Below are 19,015 nucleotides of genomic sequence, written 5' to 3'. Positions count from 1 at the left end.
TTAAGCGTACACCTATGTGAGGGTGCATGCATCCGCGTCCAAGCAATAACATTCATGTCAATTGGGACAGCCGCAGCTCTTAATTTGACATCTGTGTTTGAGCGGGTATATGCAGGCGCCTGTCCTCAAACTCACACTATCTGTTCAGGGACACACGATACCCACACAGATGTCAAATTGGGAGCAGCTGTGACAGTATAAGACAAGGCACATACACTGATCTTCTATAGGTAAGTACAGTATGTAATGGGTGCAGAGTGTATACAAGGCCATGTGACATTATAATGTTCTTTAGGGGGGAATGTAATATGGAAGCGGAGTGTATACATTGCCATGTGACAGTATAATGTACGCACCGATCTTCTATAGGAGGGAATGGAAGCGGAGTGTATACATTTCCATGTGACAGTATAATGTACGCACCGATCTTCTATAGGAGGGAATGGAAGCGGAGTGTATACATTTCCATGTGACAGTATAATGTACGCACCGATCTTCTATAGGAGGGAATGGAAGCGGAGTGTATACATTGCCATGTGACAGTATAATGTACGCACCGATCTTCTATAGGAGGGAATGGAAGCGGAGTGTATACATTGTCATGTGACAGTATAATGTACGCACCGATCTTCTATAGGAGGGAATGGAAGCGGAGTGTATACATTTCCATGTGACAGTATAATGTACGCACCGATCTTCTATAGGAGGGAATGGAAGCGGAGTGTATACATTGTCATGTGACAGTATAATGTACGCACCGATCTTCTATAGGAGGGAATGGAAGCGGAGTGTATACATTTCCATGTGACAGTATAATGTACGCACCGATCTTCTATAGGAGGGAATGGAAGCGGAGTGTATACATTTCCATGTGACAGTATAATGTACGCACCGATCTTCTATGAAGGAATGGAAGCGGAGTGTATACATTGCCATGCTGGGTGTGTCCCCGCCCCGGCAGTGAGCCAATAGGAGGCGGGCAAAGCTTAGCTCCACCCCTAGCCCCGGTGTGTGTGTGTCTGTGTTTGGGTGCTTGCAGTCATGTCAGTGTGCTCGGAGGCCGGTTTCTCCAGTGAGGAGGTATTGAACCTCCGCTTTCCTCTTCACCGAGCCTGCCGGGATGGAGACCTTCACTGCCTCCGCTCCTTACTGCAAGGCCCGCCTGGGAACACCGTTCAGCAGCTCGGCAAGGAAGACTCGTGTTACGGCTGGACGCCCATACACTGGGCAGCGCACTTCGGGAAGGTGACCAAGTGGGACAGGCGGGCAGCGGGTGTGGGAACTTACGGGGTTCAGGCACATCAATGAAGGGATGGAAAGTGGGAGGAGCTGGCGCCATTTTATTCGGCTGCTACACGATAGTGGAGAGGGCGGGGCGAGCAGCTCGGGGATCGGAGACAAAGAGAGGAGGCCGAGAAGGAAAGTGGGAGTGATATGCTAATGATTGGGGAGTGGTGACATCTACAAGAAGGATAGACAGCAGAGACGGGGAGGCGGGCACATAGAGGAGACGGGGAGGGGCATGCTAATCACAGAGGCTGGGTGTACAGCAGTATTTGCTGCGGGGAGGGGGCATAGTGGACACTAAGGGAGAGGGTGGGGTTTTAGGGGTGTTTGGGAGGGGCGTGATGTATAGAAGCAACCGTTGTGGTGAGGCTGGGAAGAGGCATGCAGACAGTTCATATGAACTCCCAGCTTTATTTATAATCTAGTGACTGCGCAGAAGAGCTGTAATGGGCATAGTCATTGCTAGCACTAAGTGATCGTCACCAGAATTTCCATAAGATCCTTCTATGTTTGTGTTGATTTAGGATCTGTTGGTGATATTTTTTTTTTTGGGGTGGGGGATCAGCTATTTTGTTCTTTTACAGCCAGACTGTATTATCTAGCACACAATTACATGGGTCATACACACTTCAATAAGCAATTGGTGTCTCTTGTGTAAGAAATAGATGTATAATCTACAACCCATTCTATCAATATGGCACACCTATGTAGAAGTGGATTTCGATAAGATATGATCTCAAGTTAGCAATTGCTTCCCTGTTTCCACTATGTAATCTCATAATCTGATCAATATCAAAGTATTCCTGTTCTGCTGAACAGTGCCACACGATCAATCATTTTCTGCCCTAGCTGATTGACTCGGTGTGATTGAATTGGATCTAAATTGATCGGAAGGTTAATTATTGCCATTTGACTGGATTTAATTGTTTTAATTTTAGTGGTTGTAAACCTCAGACATGAAATATGAACACGTCCCTCTATAGTATGTACTTGTCTCAATACAGAGCACTTAGGGCTCCTTTACACTTGCATCTAAACAAGGCTTCGGACACGCTTTTTTTAAAAAAAAAACCTCTCTGAATGCCAATCAAAGCTCCTGTCACTAGATACAATGGTTAGCTTACAGCCCTCTTTATGCTTTGCTTTTTACCCCATGTCGCTTTAGTGGTACTTCAAAGTGTCCATAGACATCTGTGACAAAGTTTGCTTGAAACATTTGCAGCTTTTGAGGGGCTTTAATTCAACTTTAGGTGGTTCTTCCCCTGCTCCCCCCTTTTTTTTGGGGGTGGGGTGTATCAACACACTCCGGCATCTGCCAAGTTTCTTTAAAAAAATAAGCATCAAAAAAAGCATGTTGAAGCGGTAGGTACTTTAAACTCGCAGGAGCAGGGCCCTCCTAACCCTCTTATATTGAATTGTATTGTTGCTGTACTGTTTCCCTTTATATTGTAAAGTGCTGCACTAACTGTTGGCGCTAAATCCTGTATTATAATAATAATGCGTGTTGAAGTAGGTGTAAATGAGCCCTAAGTGTCATTTCTGTCCGCTGCTTCGTTCCTTTTATCAGCATGCCTCGCTTCTAATCAGGTTTCCTGATGCCAAAAGAAAATAAGTGACAGGAGGGACCACCAGCTGATTGACAGCTTCAGCTCTGTTCCTGTATGCTGTGTAAGGTGGGGGGGTGTCTCTTCCCGCCAATCGGCTGTGAGATCTCTCCTAACTGAGCTCTGTGACGTGTAACTTCAGCTCTCCACTCCCTCTTTTTTTTTTTTCCCTCAACTTTGACAAGTTTATGAATTTAGCACTTTAAACAGATGGAGAGAGGGCTGCAGATAAACAGATACAACTTATGTAGCAGGATTTGTTTCATCTCTGTATCCCCTGAGGCCGGTCAGTTCACTTAGTAAATGGAAGGGTTTACAGCCACTTTAATTCACACCTGTTCTACAACAAAATGGAAGTGTGTATGGCCACTAGAGACAAACTCTAGCCAGACTTCAAACTTTCCCACACTGGCCAGGCAGTGGGAAAAGGGAATAGAATTCTAGGATGCATCACTAGAGGGATCACCAGCAGGAGGAAGGCGGTCCTGATTTCTCTATATAGATCTTTAGTTAGACCTCATTTACAATAGTGTCCAGTTCTGGAGACCTTGCTTACAAAAAGATATTGAGAAAATGAGTTCAGAGACAGGTATCAAAAATTGTGAAAGGTCTGGGGGATAAAACTCATCAGGAGAGACTTTAGGAACTTAAAGCGGGGGGTCCACCTATCTATCGTTTTGTTTGGTTTTTTTTTGAGTTCATTCACAAACTTTTCTTCTCAGCATTACATACTCACATATTGTGTGTAATATGTCCGCCTGTGTCAGATTACGTCGGAAAGAATAACTTATATTATTCACTGAAGGCGGTTTCCATCTTCATTGTGGGCATTTGAAGCCCACAAGCATTTATTTCCTGGATGTGGTGAATGCTGTGCTCCCAGCATTCACCGCTCGTTCCCGCACATGCTCAGTGGCATCCTGGGAAGCCTGAGACTAGCTCTCAGGAGTCTGGGAGAGGCTAGAAACACGCCTACTCCCATGGGAGGAGAACCAGGAAGTGCAAAGAAGAATAGAAAAATAAAAGGTAATTACGGCGATTTAAATTTTTTTAAACGGCATGTCAGCATCTAGGCAAGGAAGAGAATACATACAGATATTGTTCAAAATTTGGGTGGAACCCCGCTTTAATATGTACAGTCTGGAGGAAAGATGGGAAAGGAGAGACTTCGGGCCAGTTCATATCATAGAAACGCTGTTCGGTATACGTTCCAGATGCTTTTCTGCATGTGCGTTTTTGATGTAGTCCGGTGAATTTTTTTCCCCCTCCCATCCCTTTTATTAAAGGGGTTGTAAAGGTAAAAATTTTTTCACCTTAATGCATTCTATGCATTAGGGTGAAAAAACTTCTGACAGTACCGCCGCCCCCAGCCCCCCCGTTTTACTTACCTGACGCCTCGAAAGTCAGCTTCTCGTTCCCGACATCTATTCCTCCGCTCACCCTGGCCGCTGATTGGCTACAGTGGATGGATTGGAAGCAGCGCAGCCATTGGCTCGCGCTGCTGTCAATCACATCCAATGATGCGGCGTGCTGGGGGGCGGGGCCGAGTGATACAGTGAGCGGCTGTATCACGGGAGCGCGCCCGCAAGCACTCACCACCATGCGAGGGAGCTCGCATTAAGGTGGTTAATGCTTGCGGGGAGGAGCTGAAACAGCCGCCGAGGGACCTCAGAAGACCAGGTTCGGGGCCACTCTGTGCAGAACGAGCTGCACAGTGAAGGTAAGTATAACATGTTTGTTATTTAAAAAAAAAAAAAAAATTTACCTTTACAACCCCTTTAAAAAAAAAAAAAAAAAACTTTCAGGGCCAGTTCACACCAGATGCAGTTCTGTGCACTTTTTTTCTGCACTAAAAATGTGTATGCACTGTGTTTTCCATGTATTCCAATGGCTCTAGTTCACACCATGCAGTCAGTTTCCAGTGCAGAAACTGACCGAAAACTGACTGCATGGTGTGAACTAGAGCCATTGGAATACATGGAAAACACTGCATGCATTTTGTGCAGGAAAAAAAAGCACTCGGAACTGCATCTGGAGTGAACTGGCCCTTAATAAGAACATGTGTGTTCCAGTGTGTTTTTGATGCTTTTTACAGCGTTCCAGTGCAGGTAAAATGCAGCATGTTCTCCTCCCTTTTTTTTTTTTTTTTTTTTTTTTTTTCTGAAACGCATTGGAACTGCACGCACTGGTGTGAACTATGCCACTGAAAACCATATAATTTACTTTCTATGCATTTTTGATGCAGAAAAATCGCACTGGACTGCATGTGGTGTGAACTGGCCCTCAGTTGAAGCCTTTAGGCTACTTTTACACTGAGGCGCTACAGCACTAAAAATAGCGCCTGTAAAGCGCCTCTCCTGTGCGGGCTTTCACACTGGAGCGGTGCACTTGCAGGACGGTCAAAAAAGTCCTGCAAGCCGCATCTTTGCAGCAGTGTATTCAGCGGCGCTTTGCGGGCGGTTTTAACTGGTTTTCTGCCACTAGCCAGGGGTTAAAACTGCCCTGCTAGTGGCCAAATAGCGCCACTAAAATGATGGTAAAGCGGCGCTAAAAATAGCGCCGCTTTACTGCCGGTGCCCACCCACCCCAGTGTAAAGTAGCTTTAAATACATGAAGATGGTGAGTAAGGTTCAGGAGAGCAGTTTTTTCATTATGAAGCACTGTATACGAGCCATGGCAAAATGAAATGCCATCAAGTTTTGCAGATAGTACTGCTGTGAAACGCAACCCATTTAAAGTGTCACTAAAGGCATAACTTTTTTATCATTTTTGGATAGAGTAAGGGAGGTTTAGAACACCTGTTAGTGTTGTTTTTTTTTTTGTTTTTTGGTAATCTGTGTCCTATTGGGGAGATTTCCATTCACCTCCTGTCCCATAGCCAAAACAGAGTGAGGGAATCCCGGGATGTCACCAAAATGAATGTCCCCATTGGAGGATTTAACCTCTTACTGTTCCAGTGCCAACTTAAAATTTGGTTCACTTATGATAATGATAAACGGGACAAATGGGGGATTTTCACTAAGGCCTCCTGCCGGTTCAGTGTGGAATTTTTCCAATGAGCAATAGGATGGCTGGTCTGTGTCTGCTCCACTTATGCAGAGCGGACACAGCCCGCTCTCTTCTTTGGATATTTGGACGTAAGCGGATCGCCTGTCCATTTACACCCGACTGCCATCAGATCTGATCTGCCAGACAGATGGGAAAAGGATCTTCATCTGTCGGTTTTTATCAGATCTGATATCAGTTGGTGTAAACCAACACATGTCTATTGACTCCTGCTGCTCCATAGAAGTGACTGGAGGGTCCGACTGAAAAAACTGACAGGTGGACCTTATCGGTCTGCCGTTGTGAGAGGGGCCTAACAGGTCAAACACACCAATAAAACCGGACGGGTTCCAACCAATTCCTCTTCACTCGTTCAAAAACAATAAAACCATTTTTCCTTTTAGTGACACTTTAAATTAAAGAGGCTGTGGCAAGCTGGTTTAGCCAATTGAGGGTTAAAACCGTCTGAGGCGGTGACATATTGCCCTGCCTGTCAGCTATCCTTTGAAAAGTGATCCACCATGGATCAATTTTCAGAGGTGCCGCATGTCTTAAGCTCGAAATGATCCTGAAATATTGACAGTTACGGTTACTGGGGGGGGGGGGGGGATGCGTTGGTCAGAAGAGCAATGTGTATAGCAAACGCATGCTATGCTTTTATTTAGCCTTGAGAAGCTGATCTCCAGGCAGATATAAGACACATTAATAAAGCTCTGTACATAAATTTTTTTTTTTGACACTAGCAGCTCCTATGTGCCCCTGTGGCATAATATCTTCAGCACTTTCTGGCATTTGGGGAGAAGCACCATACATGCGTGTGTGTGTGTGGGGGGGGGCGCGCTAATGCAGATTGGTGGCTGCAAGTGGGACAGGCAGCTCCTGGACACCAGGAAGCACCAGGGATTTTGTTCCAGGAGGCCTAAATACGACTTGGTCTTTTTCTCTTGTATTTCCTTGTACATAAGCATTCAAACTGGTTGAGGGAGAAGCAGCAATGGGAGCCAATCGTGGATGCTGCATGCAAATAAATTGACTAGCAAAATAAAAAGTGATAAGAGCAGAGAGATGACAAATCAGTCTGCTCCTGTTCTTTCACTGTCCAGTAAAGAGACTGGAGCTATAGAGCAGGAGGACACCACTGTATTCCTCAGCCATAAGTGGTGGTGTTCCTCTGCCTTTGCTGTGTAGGGGGATGTGTAATCTCAGGTTTGGATGAAGAGCAATACAGATCCTTTTGCAGGTAAAATGGCTCCACTAGAAGTATTTCATTTGTGTAAAAACTGTTACATAGTAGGTGAGGTTGAAAAAAGACACAGGTCCATCAAGTCTAACCTATGTGTGATTATGTGTCAGTATTACATTGTATATCCCTGTATGTTGCAGTCATTCAGGTGATTATCTAATAGTTTCTTGAAGCTATCGATGCTCCCTGCTGAGACCACTGCCTGTGGAAGGGAATTCCACATCCTTGCCGCTCTTACAGTAAAGAACCCTCTACGTAGTTTAAGGTTAAACCTCTTTTCTTCTAATTTTAATGAGTGGCCACGAGTCTTGTTAAACTCTCTTCTGCGAAAAAGTTTTATTTCTATTGTAGGGTCACCAGTACGGTATTTGTATATTGAAATCCTATCCTCTCTCAAGCGTCTCTTCTCCAGAGAGAATAAGTTCAGTGCTCGCAACCTTTCCTCATATCTAAGATCCTCCAGACCATTTATTAGCTTTGTTGCCCTTCTTTGTACTCGCTCAATTTCCAGTACATCCTTCCTGAGGACTGGTGCCCAGAACTGGACAGCATACTCTAGGTGCGGCTGGACCAGAGTCTTGTAGAGTGGGAGAACTATCGTTTTATCTCTGGAGTTGATCCCCCTTTTAATGCATGCCAATATTCTGCTTGCTTTGTTAGCAGCAGCTTGGCATTGCATGCCATTGCTGAGCCTATCATCTACTAGGACCCCTAGGTCCTTTTCCATCCTAGATTCCCCCAGAGGTCCCCCCCCCCCCCCCCCCCCAGTGTATAGATTGCATTCATATTTTTGCCACCCAAATGCATTATTTTACATTTTTCTACATTGAACCTCATTTGCCATGTAGTTGCCCACCCCATTAATTTGTTCAGATCTTTTTGCAAGGTTTCCACATCCTGCGGAGAAGTTATTGCCCTGCTTAGCTTAGTATCATCTGCAAATACAGAGATTGAACTGTTTATCCCATCCTCCAGATCGTTTATGAACAAATTAAATAGGATTGGTCCCAGCACACAACCCTGGGGAACCCCACTACCCACCCCTGACCATTCCGAGTACTCCCCATTTATCATCACCCTCTGAACTCGCCCTTGTAGCTGGTGTAAACCAACACATGTCTATTGGTCCTTGTAGTTTTCAATCCATGTACTCACCCTATGGTCCATGCTAACGGACCTTATTTTGTACAGTAAACTTTTATGGGGAACTGTGTCAAATGCTTTTGCAAAAAAAGGTTTTTTTTTTTTTTTCCCCTTATTCAGCCAACAAAAAAGACTCCCCCTATCCACACAAGGGTGGTGGATGTAGGAATCCTCTATGCTGTGGTATTGTATTCTGACAGTGGGGGCTGCAGGTACTGATAGGTTTTCCAGCGTGGCCATTTGACAAAAGTCGATATACCTATTGACTTCTTTTGAACAGGGAGGGCCACAAACAGATTGAACATTCAGCTGATCCTTACTAAGCCGGCCAAATTTCGATCTATGTACTCCCACCTTTAGAGTCAGGGAATAATGTATTGCATGGTTCGTAGGTACAATAATTTGATAATGTTAATCGTGAAGAAACGGTGCTTGTTGTGGGTTGTTTGATGTAAAACAAGAGTACACTTGTCGTTGTACCCATTTAGTGAGCAATTCGTTTGAGTATGTATTCCTTTATTAAAATATAGGTGTTGGAGCTTGGTAAAACCAGGTTTCTATCTGAATTAATGCTGTCCTTCATTTTCACAGTTGGAGTGTCTGGTCCAGCTGGTTGGAGCAGGTTGCTCTGTTAATGCCGGCACAACTCGGTTTGCTCAAACACCAGCGCACATTGCTGCTTTCGGAGGGCATCCTCACTGCCTAATGTGGCTTATTCAAGCAGGTGCTAATGTAAATAAACAGGTAAGACAATGTGTGGTATATAGCATTTTATTTCAAGTATATTTTGGAGATTCACCTCTTCAAATATGGATGTTTGTATGGATGGCAACTGTCCTCAGTGTACAGCCATTCCAAAAGTTTTGAGAATGACACAAATAATAATTTCCTATTCGTTCATTGACAGACACAGCCTTCTTTATGCAAAACCGTAGGGTTATATCGCCCCCCTACAGGAGTAGGACACTAGGCAGAAAAAAGACTTGGCTATGTCCATGGGCAGTCCTAGGTGATATACACCCCCCTCTCTTCTATAGTCCTTCAGTTTTTTTTTTCCGCCTAGTCAGGAGTAAGGACCTAGTTCCCTGCTGGTATCTCTTGTCCTGGCAATTTTTATTTTTCTATTTGTTTTTTTTTTTCAGAATTTTTCCGGTGAGAACTACAATCAACTGAGGGGCTGGACATTTGAACCAGTGGTCACCCCAGTCTGGCCAATGAGCGAGTGCAGACCTCAGCTACGCGGTAGGTCGGCTGCGACATAGCCCCACTGGACGGGGGCTGGCCCTGCGAGTTAAACGTCTCGCAAGGTCGCATATGACCGGGTCTCCGCTTGAGTTGCAGTGCCCCTCATAGCCAACAGCCCCCCCCCCCCACTTCGGTGGCAGGGAGGTTCTGTCTGGAGCGGTGCCCACTTGGTCCTGGTATGGTGAGTAAATGTCCCCCTCTCCCCTTAGGGGGTTTTTGTGGCAGACGCGGGCCTCTTCCCAGGTCGGTCCTGCGGGTCCCCTCTGTCCCTGCAGCCTCTTTTCCTGGCCCTGGAGGTCCCATGGTAACCCCCCACCCCCCCTCCATATGGGGTAGTGGGTCCTGGGGGGCGGGGGTAAGTACTGGTGGTCTGGGGGTGCGTACCACCTAGGTGCTGTGCTTAATGGGGGGAGGGTGCCCAGATACTCACTCACTCACACTCACACACATCCTGGGAGGCTACAGGGTTCTCCTGCATCTATGGTAGTCTTGTGTAGTGCGGCCATTTTGCCGTAGCCGCCATCCTTTTCCCTAATGCCTGATGACTTCCTATGGCTGGCGGACATGTTTGTGTAGCTCGGCGGCTGTGATATGGTGGATTTTGGCTCAGGCAATGTCGGCCATTACTTTGTAGCCCAGGATGGCGTCTTTGGCAGGTGGAACTTCCTCCTTTTTAACCCGGCGCTGACTCCTGTGTTTTCTTCTCCCTTGGATGCCACATGTGTGCAGGTCTATATCTTAGGCAGCAAGCGCTACGCTGAGTGGGGTGGTGAGTCTGGGGGATCCCTCCTCTCTGCTGCAGGTGGGGTGTCCTGGTGGTCCGGTGCGGGGGGTGTCCAATTGTAGTGGTCACTCTTGGTGTGGCGCTCTTCTTCCTTTTTTTTTTTTTTTTTTTTTTTTTCTTTTCTCTCTCCTATGGAGCCTCAGAAGCATGTTTTCCCACCTGACCCCCTGTCAGAGGCTGCAGGTATCTCTGGGTCCCAGTCATCTGGTGGCCATGGAGTCCTTTGTGTCCCGGGTGGAGGTTGCTCTTGGGTGGCGGACTAGCAAGAAGCGTCCTCCGCCTTAGGTTGCCGTGGACGGGGCCTGCAGCCGCACTCCTAGATCTTTTTCGGACAGTGAGGATGATTCCTCTGCCCCAGTAGCTGCGCGTGAGAAAGTGCTGGTCGATGCACTGATTGCTTCTGTGTGGGAAACTTTAAAAATGGAGGAGGATGCAGCTGCGGTGGAGGTGCCGGTCCCCTTTGGCAACCACATGCCGCCTCGCGCAGCAAAAGTGTTCCCTTATCCCTCCCTTTTTGACAAGTTTGTCTATAAAGAATAGGAGTGTCCAAAATGCCCCTTTGTAATTCCAAAGTGTTTCGCTGTGTGTTATCCCTTTGAGGAGAGTCTGCTCAAAAAAATTGACACCTCCACCTGTGGTGGATTCCCCGGTTTCTTGGTTGAACAAAACCACTATGATTCTGGTTGAGGACTCTCTGGCCTTTAAAGACCCAGCTGACAGGAAGGCAGAGTCTCTGAGCTGCACTATGTTCTCTATTGCGGGTTCGGCGATTCGGCCAGTTTTGGCTATTGCTCTGGTGTCGCAAACGCTGACAGAATGGGCTGAGCTGTTGCGCCGTGACCTCGAAGGTGACCAGTTTCCTTCTGCCCTCACGGAATTAGCATAACAACTGATCCAGGGGCTGCAGTTTGTCTGCAGTGCTTCTTTGGATGCAGCGCCCTTGCTTTCTAAGCTATCTGTTTCAGCAGTAGTGCTTCGACGGATATTGTGGCTGAAGTGTTGGACTGCGGACCAGGCCTCTAAAAAGGCCCTTGCTGATCTGCCCTTTCAAGACAATCGCTTGTTTGGGGCCACTCTGGATGATATCATTAGGAGTGTCACGGGGGAAGAGTGCTTTTCTTCTACAGTCCAAGAAGGGGAAGGAGCCAAGTCGCAAGCGTGGCCCTTCCTTCTCTGCACACAGGAAGTTTTTTCATCCCTCAGGGTCCACTGACAAAGGCTCGAAGTCTTTCAAGCCCCCCTTGGGAGGTCCCAAGCGGCCCTGGTCAGGCAAACCGAGAGCTGGCTTCTCCAGACCCCCAAATAAGGCTCCTCCTGCATTAAGAGGCGCCCTCACCAGCAGTCCGGGTGGGGGGACATCTTCGCTGATTTCCGGGCCCATGGACCTCTCTGATAAACGACAAGTGGGTCCACAAAGTGATTCTGTCTGGTTACAAGATCGAGTTCCAGACTTGTCCCCAAGCAGATTTTTTTTCCGTCCAATCTGCATCTGTCCCCGGACCGCTTGTTAGCCCACCGGGGCACGGTGCAAGGCCTGTTGCTCCAAGGGGTGATTGTTCCGGTGTCGGAACGTTTCCAGGGCTTATATTCAAACCTATTTACAATCCCCCAAAAAAGAGGGTTCTGTACGTCCGATTCTGGACCTCAAGGCCCTGAACCTCCTATGTACGGGTGCGGAAGTTCAGAATGGAGTTCGTTAGTTCCTTGGTGGCATCTCTTCACCAGGGGGACTTTCTTGCCTCCATCAACATCAAGGATGCCTACCTGCACACTCAATTTGTGCACAGCACCAGCGGTTCCTCTGCTTTGCTGTGGGAGAGGAGCCTTATCAGTTTGCGGCGTTGCCCTTTGGTCTCACTGCCGCTCCTCGGGTCTTCACCAAAGTGTTGGCCCCAGTTCTGGCGCTACTGTGCCAGCGGGGAATTGCTGTTCTGGGTTACTTCGACGACCTGCTTCGAGCGGAGTCCCCAGTGGCCCTGAGGGGCGACATGGAGATCACTGTTCAGACTCTGGCAGATTTTGGGTGGCTGATAAATTACCAAAAGTCTGCGTTTGACTCCAGTTCGGAAATTGGTGTATCTGGGTCTGACTCTGGGATTCTGCTCGGGCCAGAGTGTTCCTTCCGCAGGTCAAACTCCAGAAATTACAGGCGGCAGCCCGCTTGCTGCTGTCCAGCAGGTGAGTCTCCCTGCTGACTTGCATGCGGGTACTGGGCCTGATGGTGTCTACGTTCGAGGCGGCCCCGTTCGCTCAGTTCCATACGGGACCCCTGTAAAGGGAGAGCTTGTTAAAATGGGACAAATGTAATGAGTCTCTAGATGGTCACATTCGGCTGAGTCAAGGAACCAAGGGGTCCCTGATCTGGTGGCTTCTTTCCCCGGACCTTCGGCAGGAAAAATCCTTTTTCCCGCTGTACTGGACGGCGGTTACCACCGATGCCAGTCTGTCCGGGTGGGGGGGAGTCCTGGGCCTGAGCTCGGCTCAGGGTCACTGGACGCTGGAGGAATCCAGGCTACCTATCAACATCTTGGAACTCTGGGGGATCAGACTCTGGATCATTGGGCGGATTGACTTCAGGGGCTCCCGATACAGACCCAGTCAGACAATGCCACGGCGGTAGCCTATGTCAAATTACCTCAGTCATCAAGTATTTGGACCAAGGGGAGTGGTCCCTCCATCTGGAGATATTTCAACAGATCTGTCTACGCTGGGGATCCCCAGAGGTAGATCTAATGGCATCCCGAATCAACATGAAGGTGCAGAGGTTTGTGGCCAGGTCTCGGGACCCTCTGGCGGACACCTCAGATGCTCTGGTCACTCTGTGGGGCCAGTATCGTCTGATCTATGCCTTTCCTCCTCTCAAGCTTCTGCTATGGCTGTTGCGCAGGATTGAGGCCAAAGGAATTCCGGTCATTCTAGTGGCCCCGGACTGGCCTCGTCGGCCCTGGTACGCCGACCTGGGGCGTCTGGTCGCAGACGCCCCCTGGCGGCTGCCTCTCAAGGAGGATCTGCTATCCCAAGGGCCGATCTTCCGCCCTGCTTTACTGTCACTGGCTTTAACGGCCTGGGTATTGAAAGCCAGGTGTTGAAGGATAGGGGCTTATCTGCGTCGGTGATTCTGATGCTGCTTTAAAGCTAGAAAGTCTACTTCCAGGAAGGTATATTATCGGACGTGGAAAGCGTACATTTCATGGTGTGAGTCAGTGGGGTTTCACCCACGTTCCTTTTCAGTGCCTCGGATTTTGAGTTTTCTTCAGATGGGCGTTTTGAAAAGAATTTTGGCCTTGAGTACTGTCAAGGGCCAGGTGTCGGCCTAGGCAGTTTTCTTTTCAACGCTCCCTGGCTTCGCATTCCCTGGTGCATACCTTCATTCAGGGAGTGCAACATGTGGTTCCACCGGTGCGATCTCCCTTGCCACCATGGGACTTGAATCTTGTACTTTTGGGTTCTACAGAAGCCTCCGTTTGAAAATATTTGAGAAAATCCCCTGCTCACGCTATCACAGAAGGTGGCCTTCTTGGAGGCTATTACTTCTGCTCGCAGGGTGTCAGAGTTGCCGGCGCTATCCTGTCGTACGTCCTACTTGGTGATTCATAGGGACAAGGTGGTGCTTCATCCTTGTCTTTCTTTCCTTCCTAAGGTTGTCTCTGATTTCCATTTAAATTAGGACATCGTGTTGCTTTCTGTGTCCCAGGCTGCAATATCCGAGGGAATTTGCCTTGCACACCTTAGATGTGGTACGGGCTGTCAGGGTGTATTTGGCAGCCACTGAGTCTTTTCGAAAGTCAGACTCACTGCTCATGATCATGGATGGACCAAATAAGGAGCTGTCTGTTTCCTCTGCAACCATTTTTAGATGGATCAGGCAAACTGTGACTCAGACCTATTCTGTCAAGGGTCGGGTTCCTTCCTTCCCAGTGAAGGCACACTCAACTCGGGCGCTGAGTGCATCCTGGGCCTTCCATATGAGGCGTCAGTAACGCAAGTTTGCAAGGCGACCACCTGGTGGTCGGTGCACACTTTCACAAAATCTTACAAGGTGGATGTACTGGCATCTGCGGATGCTTCTTTTGGCCGCAAGGTTCTGCAGGTGGCGGTCTAGGGGTTTTTTCCATCGTGAAGGGGGTTTTATTTTTTTTTTATTTTTTTTGCTGGTCAGGTGGGGTCCAGGTTGTTCTTGCTGAGCTCCAGGTTGTCTGGCTGATCTAGGTGTTTTTTGTTTTTTATTGTTTTTTTTTGTTTTGTTTGTTTTTTTTTTATTGGCTGCCCCACCCCTCACCACCCCTCATGTTTGGCACTGCTTTGGAACATCCCTATGGTTCTGAATAACTAAGGTGGTGTCTGTCAATGAACGAATGAGAAAATAGGATTTTTGGCTTGCCGTAAAATCAGTTTCTCTGAGTTAATTGACAGACACAGCACCCGCCCCTTTATGGAGTTTTAATACTTCTGATACTGCTTGTTACATAACTGAAGGCCTATAGCAGAGTGGGGGGGGTGTAGATCACCTAGGACTGCCCATAGGCATTGCAGTCTTTCTTTTTTTTTTTTTTTGCCTAGTGTCCTACTCCTGTAGGGGGCGATTATAACCCTATGGTTCTGAATAAAGAAGGCTGTGTCTGTCAATGAACTCAGAGAAACGGATTTTAACGCAAGTGAAGAATCCTATTTTTCACAAAGTCTGCTGCCTCAGGTTTTTATGATGGCAATTGGCATATACTCCAGAATGTTAGGAAGCGTGATCAGATGAATTGCAATTAATTGCAAGGTCCCTCTTTGCCATGAAAATTAACTTAAAGCGATGGTAAGGTCATAGTGGTGTTTTATTTTAGAAAAAAAAATGTCATACTTGCCTGCTCTGTGCAATGGTTTTTTACAGAGCAGCCTGGATCCTCCTCTTCTTGGGTCCCACGCCGGTGCTCCTGGCCCCTCCCTCCTGCCAGGTCTTTCCCCTTCATCTCATAAAATCTGACAGTTAGACCCCTTTCACAATGGGGCATTTTTCAGGCGCTTTTGGGCTAAAAATAGCGCCTGTAAAACGGCTCCCCTGCAGTCTGTGTGAAAGCTCGAGTGCTTTCGCACTGAGGCGATGCGATGGCAGGATGTTAAAAAAAAAAAGTCCTGCAAGCAGCATCTTTGGAGCGGTGTATACCGCTCCTCCACCACTCCTGCCCATTGAAATTAATGCGCACCGCTGCCGAAGCACCTGCAAAGCGTTTCGGCAGCAGCGCTTCAGGGTCGCATTTAACCCCTTCTTCGGCCGCTAGCTGGGGTTATAAGCGCCCCGCTAGCAGCCGAATAGCGCCGCTAAAATGATGGTAAAGCGCCGCTAAAACTAACAGCGTTTTACCGTCAACGCATGCCCGCTCCAGTGTGAAAGCAGCCTTAAGTAATAAGTGATACAGAAATTTTTTTATATTTAAACATTTATTAAACAAAACAAACCTCCAATCAGTTCACTTGTTTGTAGAATTTAGATTAAAAAAAAAAACTATATCTTAAATATTAAAACACAAAAACAGATAATCAAAACTTTTGGACGAAAAAAATGGGCTAACATTACTGCTTTTTTTTTTTTTTTTTTTTTTTTTTTTTTTTTATTTCATTAGTGTATTTTTAAAAAAAAAAAAATGCGTTTGAAAGGCTGCTGCGCAAATACCGTGTGACATAAAATATTGCAACAACCGCTATTTTTTTCCCTAGGGTCTCTGCTAGAAAAAATATATATAATGTTTGGGGGTTCCAAGTGATTTTCTAGCAGAAAATACAGGATTTTTACTTCTAAGCAACAAGTGTCAGAAAAGATTTAGTCTTTAAATGGTTAAACTGAGAACTTCTCCACTGAATTCAGTCTATTGATAAAAGAACCTGAAAGAGATACAAATGTATCTTCTTATCAGACTTGGCAGGCTGCCCAGAGGAGGAGAGAAGAAAACTTCAGACAACTTGCATTGACTTATATTACAGGTCATTTGCAAGTCCCGCTGAAGGTATAATCGGCTTTTTTTATCAGCACAATCCGCCGATGCCGATTAAGTAAAAAAAGCCAAATATCAGGCCGATATATCGGTCGACCTCTAGTGGAAATCACTCTGTATTGCTGATTTAGAATAACAGACTGGAAGCTTTAAAAGGAGGGTGGTGCTTGAAATCTTTGTTCATCTGTTTAAACATGGTTACCTGCAAGGAAACACGTGCAGTCATCATTGCTTTGCACAAAAAGGGTTTCACATGTAAGGATATTGCTGTTACTAAGATTGCACCTAAATCAACCATTTATCGGATCATCAGAGGTGCAATTGTTGTGAAGAAGGCTTCAGGGTGACCAAGAAAGTCTCTAGCAAGGGCCAGGACCGTCTCCTTCAGTTGGTTCAGCTGTGGTATCTGGACACCACCAGTGGAGAGCTTGCTCAGGAATGGCAGCAGGCAGGTGTGAGTGCATCGGCACGCATAGTGAGGCAAAGGCTTTTGGAGGATGGCCTGGTGTCCAGGACAAAAAAGAAGCCACTTCTCTCCAGAAAAAAATCAGGGACAGACTGATATTCTGGAAAAAGTACAGTGATTGGACTGCTGAGGACTGAGGTAGTCATTTTCTCTGATGAATCCCCTCTCTGTTTGTGTCATCTGGGAAAAAAATTGTCCGGAGAAGAAATGGTGAACTTTACCATCAGTGCTGTGTCATACCAACAGTAAAACATCCTGAGACCATTCATGTGTGGGGTTGCTTCTCAGCCAAGGGAGTGGGCTCACTCTCACAATTTTTAAACTGAAAACTGTATTTACCCTCTACCTAAATGTAAAAGTAAATAGTGGCTCTCATATCAAAGTATTGTAAATAATAACAATCAATAATAAAATAAATGCCCAGTGACAAGTGAAAGGTCAACCAGTGACAAAGATGACAAGAAATAAAGTCCGTAAAACCGTCTCAATCTTATCTCTGTGACTTCAAACATATGCTTCTATAGCAGATGTTACTCCAAATCTTCCACAGCTGACCCGTGGTGTTCAACCTGTATCTCACCCACACTGACTCATCAGACTCGAATCGTCACTTCCGGTTTGAAGCCAGCTGGTTGTCGTACAGCTATTGCACTGATGCATTTCATCATAACGACTTATTAATGGGAATCGCTGTGACCACAATACACCATCACTTTCTAGTAACAGGAGGATTGTTTTATGCTTGCTTTACTTGGAACTATGTGAGTGTAATATTTGGAGATTTGTTTTTATCCATTAAATTGTTTTAAATGATATCACTCTATTGGAGCACTTATTTTGTTTTCATGTGGAGAGAATTTTTACCCCATGCACGGTTGGATATCATTGGGATGTTTTAACCCTTTGAGGGTAAAAGTGTATATGCCGCGCACGAGAATGCAAGGCACCTGAAGTCAGTGAGTGCGTTTCTTAAGGGGAGCGGAAGCACCTTCACATGGGGTGTGGTGGAAGATTTGGAGTAACACAACTGCTATAGAAGCATATGTTTGAAGTCAGAGTTTAAAATTGAGACTGTATTACAGACTTTATTTCTCGTCACCTTTGTCATTGGTGATACAGTTACCTTCACTTGTCACTGGGTGTTTATTTTAGTATTCATTGTTATTATTTACAATACTTCATTATCAGTGCCATTATTTTACTTTTACATTTAGGTAGAGGGTAAATACAGTTTTCAGTTTGATTTATTTAAAGTGGCAGCTTTAACAAAATCTCATTTTTCCTGTTGGCGCAGTGGTGGGGTTTCAAGTATGGGCGTGTTAAACTTGCAGACCATCACTCGCAATTTTGCCTAAGAACACAGCCATGACTAAAGAATGGTACAAAAACAATCTGAGTGCAACTTTTCCCAATCATCCAAGAACAGTTTGGTGACGAACAATGCCTTTTCCAGCATGATGGAGCACCTTGCCATAAGGCAAAAGTGATAACTAAGTGGCTTGGGGAACTAAACATTGCCATTTTGGGTCCATGGCCAGGAAACTCCCCAGACCCTAATCCCGTTGAGACCTTGTGGTCAATCCTCAAGAGGCAGGCGAAAAAACAAAAAACTGATTCTGACAAATGCCAAGCATTGATTATGCAAGAATGGGCTGCCGACGGCCAGGATGCAAATATTGACTCTTTGCATAAACTTAATGTAATTTTCATTAAAAGCCTTTGATGCTTATGAAATGCTTGTAATTATACTTCATTATACCACAGTAACGTCTGACAAAAAGATCTAAAAACACTGAAGCAGCAGACTTTGTGAAAATGTTATATTTGTGTCATTCTCAACTTTTGGCCACGGCTGTAATATTTTCTGTATTACTTGGTCCCTTCCAACAGTTCTTTATGATCATATCCAGTAAAAAAGCATACAATTGTATGGCTCCCCCCTTTTTTTTTTTTTTTTTTTTTTTTTTTTTTTTTTTAATTATAATTGCCTGCTCCATGCAATGGAATTGCACAGAGCAGCTTGGATCCTCCTCTGGGTCCCCCTGCCAGCGCTCCTGGCTCCTCTTCTCAGTGTGCCACCATTGGAAGCCGCTTCCTATTGTGGCACAGACAGTGCTTCTCGACCCAACCCCCCCCACACCATAATAATAATATTATTAATAACAAAAAATTTTATTTAAGTTACTTTTATAGCGTCGTCAATTTATGCAGCGCTTTACA

The 19,015-nt window shown here is 46.1% G+C and overlaps 1 protein-coding gene across 1 annotated transcript in view; it reads left to right on the top strand.

The window, feature by feature from the left end:
• Nucleotides 1-958: 958 nt before the first annotated feature.
• ANKRD10 (ankyrin repeat domain 10) overlaps nucleotides 959-19,015 on the top strand; it is a 53,975-nt gene continuing 35,918 nt past the window's right edge. The window contains exons 1-2 of the mRNA XM_073614507.1: nucleotides 959-1,245; nucleotides 8,914-9,066. Of these exons, the coding sequence (XP_073470608.1) occupies nucleotides 1,042-1,245; nucleotides 8,914-9,066 (357 nt within the window). The 5' untranslated portion in view covers nucleotides 959-1,041. The remainder of the gene's footprint in view (nucleotides 1,246-8,913; nucleotides 9,067-19,015) is intronic.

This window comes from Aquarana catesbeiana, linkage group LG02 (assembly GCF_042186555.1).
Source record: "Aquarana catesbeiana isolate 2022-GZ linkage group LG02, ASM4218655v1, whole genome shotgun sequence".
Lineage (NCBI taxonomy): Eukaryota > Metazoa > Chordata > Amphibia > Anura > Ranidae > Aquarana > Aquarana catesbeiana.
Note: the sequence above shows the minus strand (reverse complement) of the source record. Positions and strands in the feature narration are given on the sequence as shown.